Genomic DNA, 12,938 nt, shown 5'->3' with positions numbered 1-12,938 from the left:
GGGGGGTTGGGCCCTGTAAGATACGCGTAACTTAACGTGCGCTCTCGGGTACGGGAACAAGCTGTGCACCGCTCGTTCTCTGGCCACGTACCTGGAGTGCCTCTGTGCTTTTGGGAGACACCAAACTGAGGAAGCCGGCCTGTTGGTATGACAACTCCTTGCATTCGTAGAGAGCAGGAGAAAAAAACCAGGTACGCATCGGTCGAGTGATTGTCCTCTGAGCGGATTTGAGGGGCACCCTCAGAGTGCCCCGGATCGAAAGGCGCCAATCGAACATGTGCATTACTACCCTTCCACCCTCATTCCCTCTTCTTCCAGGCTTACCTAATCTCCGCCGCCAGCACACTCCATGCAGCACAGCAGCGGACATCAGCTCCAGCCCGGGGACTCCCCGCCAAGCCCCCAAGGCCTGACGTAGCTTTGCTGCGCTAATTGCACCGTCATCATCCGCCGAGACCAGCTGCCCTGGTGCTTGATGAGCAGCTGGGGACGGCCCTAGGAACAGGAAGAGGATACACATGGCTGAGAGCTAAGTGGGCCAAGCAGGCACTTGGGAGCAGAAGGGTTTTTAATTTGTCCTTTCTTCTGCCAGCATGGCGGCTTGGGAGTGGGAAAAATAAATAAAAATAAAAGTAGATCCAGAAAAAAAAAACCGTTTCCCATTCACCCTTGATCCTTTTGGCGCCAAATCCCCCACGACCCAAGGACTGGACGGGCATACAAGGTACACTAGGTAGGTACCTCCCAGGTGATATTTGTATCCACTCGGATCCTGCGCCAGCTGCGCGTCCTGTGCTTCCCGCTTTCCGCCTCCTCTGCTGCTTCGCTACGCTTCGACAAATCGTTAACCCGTCATACCTCCTCTTGGCCCGTCGCCATCCAGAATCCGCACCCGCTTACGCCTCGTTCAGAACATCACTGACATCAGGACCGCTTGCTCATTCACCGGAAACGCCCTGCCCCCCCATCAGCTGCGGGTGCATCTTTCCCACCGACCCGTCACTCCTTGCTACCGCCCCAGCGACCGAACGGCCCAATTTGCGCCGACCCTCCGCTTCTCATCTTTCCCGCATCCGAACCACCCGTTCTGCGACCAGAAGCGACATAACCCCACGAGTCGCCCTCGAAGAAGCTCTTGTCGCGTCGGTCGAATCTCCTCTCAAACGGGAAAAATCGCAGGCGACCACTCTTCGCTTCCCCCAAAACCCCTCGAATCCGCACAGAGAGACATGATGGCACGCACACGGAGGGGCGTCAAGTTCCCTCACAAGGCCAACGGCCATGGCGAGGTTCGCCGCTCCAGCTTCAGCGACGTCAGCGAAGACGGCTCGCCCACGAAGCTCAAGTCGGGGGCAGCCTTGGACAATATCGCAGAGGTAAGCCCTTGCTGCGCTCGCCCCCGCGCTCACAATGCCATCAACCACAGTCCCGCCATTGCTAACGACTCGTGCCTCCCATAACAGCAGCCTCAATCTCCCGAGGAGGAAAAACGAGCCGCCTACGAGAAGAAGAAGGCAAACTTCCTGACCCGTACCTTTTGGACCTTTGTCATGTTTGCTGGCTTCCTCACGGCCCTCTTCATGGGTCACATCTACATCATCTGCATCATGACCGCCATCCAGATCATTTCTTTCAAGGAGGTCATTGCCATCGCCAGCGTCCCCAGCCGCGCCCGTCAACTGCGATCCGCCAAGAGCCTCAACTGGTACTGGCTGGCCACCACCATGTACTTCCTGTACGGTGAAACTGTCATCTACTACTTCAAGCACATCGTCTTGGTCGGCAAGGTCTTGCTGCCCTTGGCAACTCACCACCGCTTCATCAGCTTCATCTTGTATATTTTCGGTACGTCGTTGCTGCGCGCTGCAACCCCCTCGCCCAACTCGATTTCTTGGGCACGCGCTGACTGACTTCGTCTAGGTTTCGTCTTCTTCGTCACCTCGCTCCAAAATGGACACTACAAGTTTCAGTTCACCCAGTTCGCCTGGACGCATATGGCATTGTACCTCATTGTTGTCCAAGCCCACTTCATCATGAACAACGTCTTTGAGGGTATGATCTGGTTCTTCCTTCCGGCTGCCATGGTCATCACCAATGATATTTGGGCCTACTTGTGCGGAATCACCTTTGGTCGTACACAGTTGATTGCGCTGTCCCCCAAGAAGACTGTCGAGGGTTTTGTTGGCGCCTGGGCCATGACCATCATCTTTGGCATACTTCTCAACAGCGTGCTGATGCGCTCCGACTTCTTCCTCTGCCCTGTCACTGTAAGTACTCGTGGATGTTGCTAGACACGTACCCGCCCGCTGACCTCTGCAGGATCTGGGTGCAAACATTTTTACCGGCCTCGAGTGCACGCGCAACCCCGTCTTCAACCCCAAGACCTTCAGCCTGCCCCCCCTGTTTTTCCTGCCTCCCAGCATGCAAAGGAGCCTCTCCTTCACCGTGGCCCCTATGCAGCTCCACACTTTGGTTCTTGCGACCTTCGCCTCTCTGATCGCTCCTTTCGGTGGTTTCTTTGCCTCCGGATTGAAGCGCACGTTCAAGATCAAGGACTTTGGCGACTCCATCCCGGGCCACGGCGGCATGACGGATCGCATGGATTGTCAGTTTATCATGGGATTCTTCACCTACATGTACTACCACTCCTTCATCGCCATCAACAAGGTCGGCCTTGGCAGCGTCATGGAGTTGGCCGTTACGGGCTTGACAGTTGAAGAGCAACTGGAGTTGGTAAGAGGCATGGGCCGCTATCTCAGCAATCAAGGCGTTTGGGGAGACGAGGTTTGTGAACTCTTAACTATCCTGCCGGAGTAACGTGTGCTGACCTTTTGCCAGATCATTCAATGCTTGGACAAGGCTTTGCAGGCTAAGCGGTGAAGGATATCCTACGGGCGATTTGGAGCTGTGGAGCACAAGCAGGTTACTGCTATCTAATGACAAACTAATGCGAAGTCCGGTACATGTGCTGACTCGAGTCAAAACACGCGGCGCCAATCTCGATTCTTCAGGAAAAGCGAATGAACGGGATTTTGATGTCGGGCAGTCGGGGGCTGCGCAGCATGGCTAAACAAAAGTATTTGCGTAATGACAACGACGGTCGCTGTACAAGTGATTTTCTTGGTTTACGACGGGCGGATGGAATATGCATGGGCACGCTATTGTAAAATACCCTCTCGCGACGGATTCTTTCATCATACTACGTCTCACTCTTCATTTCGTCGGTGTCAAATCTTGTTCATAGCAGCTGCATGATGCCTATATCGATATGGAAGGGCCGCATAACCTGCTCTATCCCAATCGGTGTATCACAGCATGGTTGCCACAATGTCACTAGTATACTGGAACTGCGTTGCCTTTTTCCCTCCCAGATTGGCGGCTTGTCGTCCTTTTATCGTCTGGCCATTCGTGACGACCTTGCTTTTCCATGGATCAATGGTAAAAGACGTTTAATGCAGTCCGGGAACCGTAGCATGGCCGGGGCCGCTCGTACCCATGGAAGTCCTTATCCGGCCGTCCGAACTTTGGACCGGGCCGGTTTCCGGTTTCCGGTCGCCTTTGGGAGAGCGATCCCGGTCGCACCTTATCTTGACCCGCAACCCCGCTCCGGCAAGTCAGACGCTGGTTGATACTAGTATCTGTATGACATTTACGCCTTTCGCAAGTGGCGCGTTATCAATATCCCATCTCCATCGATTCCCCAGACTCAACTTCGTCTAGTCTTACGTTTGAACGACCCCATCGATTTTTACTAGATTCATCAATTCGATCCATCGGTGCTCGAAAACGAAACCCTCGGAACCACCAGACGTCCTGCCGTGCCCGATTTTTACCAGAGTCCGAACATCGGCGCAACCGCTCATAAGACCCACCATGGCTCCGTCTGCTATCCTCAACGACACCGAGACCGCGGCCCCAGAGGCCCGCGTCGCCTCCGTCGCGGCCAAGGAGGCATCGCACAATAAGCACGGACACGAACTCGTGAACAAGACGCCCCTGCAGGCCATGTCCCACGGCGATGTCGCGCTCGCCGGCATCCCCAAGTTCCCAGACTTCGCCTCCAAGCGCCAGTGGCAACTCGAGCACATGGCCGCGGCCTTCCGCCACTGGTACCGCGAGGACTACATCGAGGGTATGAGCGGACACATTTCCGTTAGGGACCCAGAATACCCCGATGCCTTTTGGACGAACCCCCTTGGTCGACACTTTGGACTGCTCAAGGCTAGCGACATGATTCTTGTCAACCTTGACGGCGCTGTCATCGGCGGTAACCGCACCAAGCCGCCCAACACAGCCGGCTTTTTGATTCATGCGGCCGTACACAAGGCTCGCCCCGACGTGCACGCCGTGTGCCACAGCCACAGCCTCTACGGCAAGGCCTGGTCTGTCTTCGGACGCAGGCTGGAGATGCTTACCCAGGACGCTTGCAAGTTCCGTGGCGACGCCCACAGCGTTTACAACAGCTACGGTGGTGTCGTTCTTGGACCCGAAGAGGGTGATCTTATTGCCCAGGCCTTGGGCCCCAATGGCAAGGGCTGTATTCTGCGGAATCACGGCCTGTTGACGGTCGGACAGACTGTTGATGAGGCTGCTTTCCTGTATACCTCCATGGAGCGCAGTTGCCGCGTACAACTACTGGCTGAGGCGGCGGCGGCTAATGGGTTGGCCAAGGTACCTATCACGGACGAGGAGGCGCAGTTCAACTTTGACGTCGAGAGTGACCCGGAGATTTGCTACTGCGAGTTCCAGGTATACTACGATCTGGAGGATGAATTGACCAAGGGCGACTTCAAGAACTAAACAATTGGATGAATCTGGTTATATTAAATCTGCATTGGTTAGACGCCGCCATTACTTTGTGGATAGATTTCCGCGGCATGTGTCGAGCTTATGATATCTTTTCTGCTTCACCTCAACAGCCTGTCCTTTGCAGCCATCTCCTAGGTCCCGTAACTACTACGTTGGGTCAAGTTTAATACAAGCGCGGTCTCCGTTCATCGCACCAACTCCGAAAAATGAGGGGTAAATCGGAGGCAGAAATCCACAACGGCAAACGATCGCAAATCGTCCATGGCTCCTCTGTATTTTTCCAGCTAGCCTGCCCAATGTAAAGCTTGTGAAGCCGAAACCACTTTCGCAGAACTGTCATATTCTGGGCACCATCAAGGCACTAGCATCGCCTATTCATGCTTGAAGCCTGACGTTGCGATTATAATATTATGTACAGTGTAAGAAGACTAACACCTTCGCTTACCTGGTGTTCTCATACATTGATAAGCTTTTGCATCACCCTAAGGTCGCGCGACCCAGGTGAGCGGGGTGGAGCAGGGTGAGTAGGGCGAGCAGGGTAGGGGGTGCGTGTTACGAAGAAAGATATTGCGGCTAGGTAGTAAATATTATTCATACTGTGGGATTGTAGCTTGCTGTAAGGCATGTGTATGTTGTTTCTTCAGCTCTTATAAATTGCACTGCCATGCGTGCAGCCCTTTTGGCCCTTCTTCGTGTATGCCCCCGGTGTGTTCCGTAGGCGCTCTACTTGCTATATGATGCAGGTATCTGCCACGCACTTCGTGCGCCTAGCAAGCACTTCGGGCACTTGATACCCTTTATGCCCTTCTAATATTCGACAGGATATCTGCTGCGGGGGTTAGGGTAGCTGCATAACAAGGTAAGCAGTGATTTGCTAGAGTGGTTGTTAGTATTCCAGGGTGATACCTGTGTAGGTAGGAGCTCGACGAATATCTTAATACGTTTGGTAAGTTGTTTGATTTAAGCATACACGCATGCTGATCCTACTCCAGTTTAAAATGGGGGGAGTAGTATCAGCTTGTCGCATTACTCGGCGGAGAGGACTAAAGTGTCACCAAAGTAAGAAACTAGCTCGCAATTGTAGAAAATACAAAATGCTGCCTAGTACAGATAGAACGCCGCATCGTCAGCTCTCTAAATTGAGACCTAATCTCCGTCTTGCAGGCTTTAGCGACACATGATTCGAAAATATCTGGTCGCGACTCCATCACTTGTGGCACAAGCACTTGGCAACCGGGGTTCGGCTAGGTGGTACCTGGCGCGCTATCTGCATCTGGCCAGTCCCCATCAGCTCGATGGGGCATGTTCTCAACTTTTTAAACCCCAACAGCCGTCACATCACCGGTGATCTGTCACAACACCCAAACATACTGCAGCAATGCGATTTTCAATCTATCTTACGCTCCTTCAGCCTTTAACATGGTTCGTGAATGCAGAACGAAAGCTCCCCGCCAACCTTCAAGTCGACCTCATCTTTCCGCATAGCGAGACGTACGCACCGACACAATGGTTTCCCATCGTCTTCGGTGTACAGAACCTTGACGCTATTTGGCCACTGGATATTCATCTTAATGGGGCGATCGGTAGCACAGACCCGAAGCATGATGACTTCCTCGAAATCTTTTCCCTTACTTACGACAAATTCGCCGACCTTGCCGGGCCGACACCAAGCAACCAGCTCTTCTATATCCCCGCAATCAATATGACCAACCGTCCAACAGGCAGTTACACAATCCAATGGGAGGTCGAAGTCAAGAATAGGTGCTTCGCGAACAATACCGATCCGCTACTTGATCAAAAGGGGTGGGCTTGGCGCTCGCGATACTACAAACAGACTCATAAGTTCAGCATAGCATCTGGGGCTCAGCTCCCTGACGTCGAGGCCACCATCAACTCCTGTATAGAGCCCGAGGAGAACACAGTGGCAGTTCGCATCGCTGAAGTGAGAAAGACAATTGATGAGGGTAGACCCTGCCCAGTGTTTGAAACGAATAACATCACTTTGAACAAGTGCGCCTATAAGCCAGTTGCTGCAGAACTTGCAGCAAATGTTTCTGCCCTGATGCTGAGCAACATGGGGTGCGACGAGGGCACGTGGCAGAACAATACGGCGCCCTGTCCAAGGAAGGAGGAGAGCACAGCATCGTTGCGGAGTATGGAATTTGGTATGGGTTTCGTGCTTGCTCTGGCTTTTGCTGCCGTATTTAATATTCCCTAGAGGTGAGGCAAATACCCAATGCGTTATACTTCACTCCTGCCAACTGTTGAAAAAGGCGCTCTTTATCACACCAATATTTTGCGTAGCTTCCTATGCAACTCGAGTTGATCTGGGAGTGTAACTGACTTTCTTCTAAGCTCTGTATGTTGACATCTGCGGTGGAAAAATTTAGGCCAGAAGTGCGGAGGGTCTAGCCAGCTCGATGTCTACCGTGATCATGATCTACTGGAGTTCAAAAGAATGCTCGCTGGGAACACTTGGAAGCTGGAGTGACGTTAAATACAATGGGTGGGTGAAGGATCAAAAGGAGCTTGAACGTCCTAGAGTCTGAGGAAAAATGGTAATTAAAAGGCTTGTTAAGATGTGTTTTGCTAGGTCCAAAATTCATGGCATCTCAGCTACTACTTCACAAGTAGATCTATTAATCTAGCTTTATAATATATGAGGCTTTTATATATATGCAAACTAGATATATAAAAATAACAATAAAAGCATTTAGTAGGGTAAGACAGCTAGGTGGCAGTGTGTATGTTCAACATAGGAACAAGGATACCCCCTCGGCCTTGAAAGTGGCTTTCATAAATTACTCGGTGGATTTAGCTGTAATCGTAGATTAACCTGGGACCAAAAAACACACCAAAAACGAACATTTTCAACTAGTGATTATGTAATAACAACTGCGTGAGCAGTTGGATGAAGACATTCCATTGGAGCAGCATAATCTGCTGTCCCTATTCCCCACTGTTACCCTTCCTCTTCGCCATTAATTTCTTGAAAGGGTTCTTCCCTTTAAACTTCAACCATGTTCCAACATAAACAACGAAGTAGTTGAAGACGATGAAACCACAGAAGATGCCAAAATCACGCCAAATGTTGCTGTAATACACACTAAATCCTGCGCCAAACTCATCGCCTGTTGTGTACTGGCAAAACTCGCAAATACCACCTTCTCCCGTTTGGACATAGCCACCTGCTTGTTGAATATACGGCTGCGTATATTCCTCACAGGACTGATTCGGGGGTGGCTGGTATCTAGCGAATTCTCCTGGCTCACATCGAACTGGCTGGTCGTGGATAGCGACTCCGAGGAATGCTTCAAGCAGATAGTGAAAGGGCGTAAGCCAATACATCCAATCTCGCCAGAAAGCCGGGAGCTGCATTGGTGGAACAACCACACCGCAGAAACTGACAACAAAGAGGAAGAAGATGGGGACCAGCAGGGAGGCGAGAAGCTCGTTAGGGGCGAAAGCTGCAATGCCCTGGCCAAAGCTGACATAGTATAGCTCGAAGAGAATAACGAGGAGGAAGGCAAAACCCGAGTTGAAGCTGGGAAGACGCCATCCGAAAACACCCCACCACCAACAGTTGAAGTAAACCGCACCAGCGACGATGGCGTAAGGAATCTCAACAAGCACGGCAGCCGTGGTCCAGGCGAACCAGCTGTATATCTTGGCGTTATTCTCACGCCACTGAAAAATCTGTCGCGATTGTAAGAATACTGGCTGAAGTTGTTGGATGAGCGGAGGACTGATGGTAAGTGTCATGAAAATGGAGAATAGTCGGTTCTGGTAATCGATAGATGCGTAGCCGATCTTGTAGAACGTGAAACAGTTGAAAAGACCCGTCATTATGTGCAACATAAACTTGCCGAGTATGTAATTTGGTGTCCGCCAGTAGGCAATAAACGATCGCTTGACTACTGCCATGGTTTGGGTAGACAATGGCATGGCGTATTCGCGGTCGTCCTTGAGGCTCTTGGGTGGTTCGACATTTCTTCTCTTCGACAACATCTCGTCTATTTCCCGAGACCGTGCATCCTTATGCTTCGATTGTGCCCAAACATCGCCCCAATCCTTGCCTTTGTAGTTCGGATCACCTGCACCAATGGCCTCAAGCATATACTCAGCGGGGTTGCTATTTGGGGGGCACTTGTCGGCGCCATTCGATTCGAAGTATTGGATAAGTTCCTGGCTGTCATGCCCCAAGGGGCCGTGATAAGCGACTCGACCACCCGCCTTGAGAAGCAGTAGCTCGTCAAAATTTTCGAACAGGACGGCAGATGGCTGGTGGATGGTGCACAGCACAGCTTGGCCCGCGTCAGCTAGCTTGCGAAGGAAGCGAACGATGTTAAATGCAGCACCAGAATCAAGGCCTGATGTCGGCTCGTCCAAGAACATAAGAAGCTCAGGCTTCGAAGCCAACTCCACTCCGATAGTAAGTCTCTTGCGTTGCTCAGCGTTTAGGCCTTCGCCAACCTTGCCGATCGTGGCCCCGGCGATGTCGCGCATTTCAAGAAGGTCGATGATTGTCTCGCAATAGTCGAACTTTTCACTCTTTGACACTTCCCGTGGCTGGCGGAGCAGAGCGGAAAACTGGAGAGCCTCTCGTACAGTTGCCGTGGGTTCGTGAATATCCATCTGTTCTGCAAAGCCCGTCGCCCTCTGGAAGGACTTTGGTAGGGGGCGTCCATCAACCTGAAATTCGCCCGTGATTGTCCCAAAGTTGAGACGTTGAGCCAAAGCATTCAGTAGTGTCGTCTTTCCTGCGCCTGTGGTTTTGTTAGCTAACTAATGGTATATTGTAGGTAGTATCAGAAAGAAGCTCACCAGAAGCGCCCATAAGTGCAGTGAGCTTGCCTGGTCGAACATATCCTTGCACTTCATTCAATAGTTTGCGCTGACCCTTCTCGTACGGAATGACGTAATTTACGTTGCGGAATGTGAAAACCGTCTCATTTCGAGCGACTTGCTTCAGAGTATTGTCGTTGCTCTTCTCCATGGTAGTGTTATCTGTCACAGTGTGAGCACCATGACTGGTTGCGCCGGATTCCTCGTCGTTTTTCTTTTCTCGCCCGCCAGCAGCGATACTTTTCTCAACATTCTTGGGGACTTGGCCGCGTTTAAAGATTGTGATGGCACCGCCACCCGTGTTAGGCTTCATGTGCTCCATGCCTAAGGCAGTGAGAATGACAAAGAAAAAGAAAAAGGCCCATAGGAAGCCAAAATTCCGCCAAAGGTGAGAACGTGTATACGTAAACGAAGCTTCGATGTAATTTGAACCCGGGACAATTGTCTGGCCTGGTGGACTACCTGCAAGAGCACAACCTTGGTATTCTGGTGAGGCATTGGGCCCTTGCGGGACCAAGTAAGGCGGACTGCATTGTAGCTCGCGATCGTAGAACTCGTTGGCCATCAGGCACTCGAAGCCATACTGAATCCAGTTGATCCATCGTAACCATCCAAACCAGGGGTGCATCGAATCAGGTGGAATCAAATACCCAGTGTAGACAATCAAAATCTGGATAGCCACACCAGTGAACCGCGTAGCGTCATCCAGGGTTTTGCACCAAGCTGAAATAGCGCGGAAGAAGGCGTAAGTGACCATGGTGACCAACCAGAGAATGAGTGTGGCGATGAAGAATTGGGATGCAGTTCTTGCCAAATTAGCCATCCAGTAGATGATGACATTAAATAGCATGACCTGGATGAAGACCAGTGGTACATCCACCACAGTTTGAGCTATAGCAAAAGCGCCTGGGCGATAAAATGAGAAGGATTTGTGCTTGAGAAGAATGGGCTTGGACTCGAATGCTGACGTCTGCTCCGCAAGAGCAAGTAAAGCATTAAACAAGAGAAGAAAGAACAGGGTTCCTCCACGTGGGAAGGCTCCGGCCGCAGTATTAGGGAGGTTGTAGAATAGACTCCCGACAATGAGACCTTGGAAAACCAAGCCACCCCATTTGCCAAAGAGGGATGCCTTATCACCTGCCATGACCATAAACTGGCGGTTCGTGCAATACACGACTTGCTTGTGGAAGGGAATTTCGTAGTTCTTTGTCTCTGTCTTTTTAGATTCATGTTGGCGACGCTCTTCTGTTTGTTGCGAATGTTGCGACTCATAATCTTCCACGTCCTGAAGATTTCGTCTGAAAGCATCGCTGTTCCTGTACGCGAAATCGAACGCTTCAGGGGTTCTAGGAATGCGGTTATCCCACCCCTCACGAATCTGGCGCTCATGCTCGTCTGTCACCGACGTCAAAAAGTCGGCCGTCGTCCACCGATCTGGACACTCAAAGCCAAGATCAATGAAATACTGCTTCGCAGCATCGGCGGGTCCGTAGTAGAGGCATTTTCCCGAGTCAATCAGGAGCACCTTGTCAACAAGATCGTAGAGTGATTCGCCGGCTTGGTACAGCGACACAGCTGTTGATGTCTCTGCCATGTTTGTCATAGCTCGAATAGATCGAACGTATTCCACGGCGGTGCTTGCATCAAGACCCTTGCTGGAATTGTCCCATCCTTGAACGGACGCGCGAGTGATCATAGCCTCGGCAATGCTGACGCGCTTTCTTTCGCCTCCAGAAACACCCCGGACAAACTCATTACCAACTTTTGTACCGAGAGTATGCTCAATCCAAAACAGCTTTGTGGCCACTCGCATAAATTCGCCGATGTAATCTTTTCTACTCTCTCCGTCAAGCCTTGATTCCTTGCCTGGGGTCCGTGTCTGAAGAGCGAAATTGAGGGTTTTCTTCACGGTTAGTGTTGGATAGTGGAGGTCATCTTCTGGATTGTAGATAATTTCTCCTCGAAACTTCTTGCTCATCTCCTCAGCAGTTGCGCCACCGTACGTGACCTTTCCCTCGATAGCCTCAAATCCCGCCCTTTGATTACAAAACGTTTTGAGGAAAGTACTGCATCCGGAACCTGGGCGGCCAAGTACCAAGAGAAGCTCTCCAGGACGTACACAGCCGTCGAAGTGGCTGATAAGTTCCCGAACCGGGGGTTTTGCAAGTGCGGCCTTAGGCCCACGGGTGAAAAGCATTTTGAGCTTCCTAGGGAAGCCGAGAAAGATATCTCCAACAGTTGGCTGAAGGCTAGCGCCCAGACCAACACCCTTGACGGTGAGATCGCGAAACACAACACCACTATGTCTTGTCTTTTCTTCCTCACTCTGCTCTTGTCGCGCTCGACCGAAAATTCGAGACATGAGCCGCTCGACCTCTTGCTGTTCCTCTTCTTGTTCTGGGCCGGATTGATGTGTCCCGCTGGTGCGGCGCCGTGACAAAACGCGAAAAATATCCTCTTCTGTAAGGTTGCTGCCTTGTCTGCTAGCCTTAGGTCTTTGGGCGTTGCTAGTATTGGTCTTCAAGGGTGCGAACTGGGCGCTTTCGATTGGGGGGAATGCATTTGAAGCAGCCGGGGGAACAGCCGGATCCTCATCCACATGATTCTGCCCCTCAATCAGGCCATCTTCTCCATCGGGAGCTTCTACATTGCTGGATGCTGTAATGCCATTGCCGGAGAGTGTGACAGTAGAAGACGAGACGTCGTCGCGAACAGATGAAGTAGAGGTGAAGTAGGTCGCATGGTCTTGAGGTCGCTGGCTCAACCCCAAATCGCCATCTGGAAGGCTGGATGTGCTCTGATAGTGACTTCGAACTCCCAAAGGCGTTGAGAGGCTACTGGTTGGAGCGAGACTGGGTGTCTCAGGGAAGCCGCCAGGAATATCACTATCCCGAGGTGTAGGCTTCTCGTCCATTGTGGTTTTGCTTTGCCGTTGTACGATTCGATGCTGAAGAGAACTGTTGCAAGAGACGAAGCTTGGATATGACAACAGGGCGCAGCATGGGGTGTTAATATTGGTGAGATTGATGCAGGGAGAGGTACTGGTAGCAATATTGATGGAACAAATTTACAAATGCATGTGACGACGACGTGGTTCTATAAGGTTTGTGTTCACAGAAATACAAACTAAAAGAGCTACAGAGCTCTGGGTCCTTTCTTCTTAGGCGACACAAATAAAAAAAACAGGATTACAGCAATCGGCGCCAGTCTTCTGATTCCACCGACCGGTGGCCGAGTCAATATCTATGACGACGTGTAGCTTCCTACCAACAAATCGCATCGAT

At 51.4% G+C, this 12,938-nt stretch overlaps 4 protein-coding genes across 4 annotated transcripts; 3 read left to right on the top strand and 1 right to left on the bottom strand.

The window, feature by feature from the left end:
• Positions 1 to 1,229: 1,229 nt before the first annotated feature.
• Positions 1,230 to 2,880, top strand: EsH8_VIII_000017 (phosphatidate cytidylyltransferase; the record flags this gene model as incomplete). The annotated part of the gene is made up of 5 exons (XM_083269059.1): positions 1,230 to 1,376; positions 1,464 to 1,845; positions 1,921 to 2,267; positions 2,320 to 2,784; positions 2,839 to 2,880. 5 exons carry the CDS (start codon positions 1,230 to 1,232, stop codon positions 2,878 to 2,880), a joined length of 1,383 nt encoding a protein of 460 aa, XP_083128827.1.
• A 993-nt stretch (positions 2,881 to 3,873) lies between these two features.
• Positions 3,874 to 4,800, top strand: EsH8_VIII_000016 (class II aldolase/adducin N-terminal; the record flags this gene model as incomplete). Its single annotated transcript, XM_083269058.1, has 1 exon — positions 3,874 to 4,800. The coding sequence occupies one exon, from the start codon at positions 3,874 to 3,876 to the stop codon at positions 4,798 to 4,800; it is 927 nt and encodes a 308-aa protein (XP_083128826.1).
• Positions 4,801 to 6,187: 1,387 nt separating this feature from the next.
• Positions 6,188 to 7,027, top strand: EsH8_VIII_000015 (uncharacterized protein; the record flags this gene model as incomplete). The annotated part of the gene is made up of 1 exon (XM_083269057.1): positions 6,188 to 7,027. The coding sequence occupies one exon, from the start codon at positions 6,188 to 6,190 to the stop codon at positions 7,025 to 7,027; it is 840 nt and encodes a 279-aa protein (XP_083128825.1).
• Positions 7,028 to 7,758: 731 nt separating this feature from the next.
• Positions 7,759 to 12,568, bottom strand: EsH8_VIII_000014 (ABC-2 type transporter-domain-containing protein; the record flags this gene model as incomplete). Its single annotated transcript, XM_083269056.1, has 2 exons — positions 7,759 to 9,575; positions 9,634 to 12,568. 2 exons carry the CDS (start codon positions 12,566 to 12,568, stop codon positions 7,759 to 7,761), a joined length of 4,752 nt encoding a protein of 1,583 aa, XP_083128824.1.
• Positions 12,569 to 12,938: the final 370 nt, after the last annotated feature.

The sequence above is a fragment of the Colletotrichum jinshuiense genome, chromosome 8 (genome assembly GCF_051148585.1).
Source record: "Colletotrichum jinshuiense chromosome 8, complete sequence".
Lineage (NCBI taxonomy): Eukaryota > Fungi > Ascomycota > Sordariomycetes > Glomerellales > Glomerellaceae > Colletotrichum > Colletotrichum jinshuiense.
Note: the sequence above shows the minus strand (reverse complement) of the source record. Positions and strands in the feature narration are given on the sequence as shown.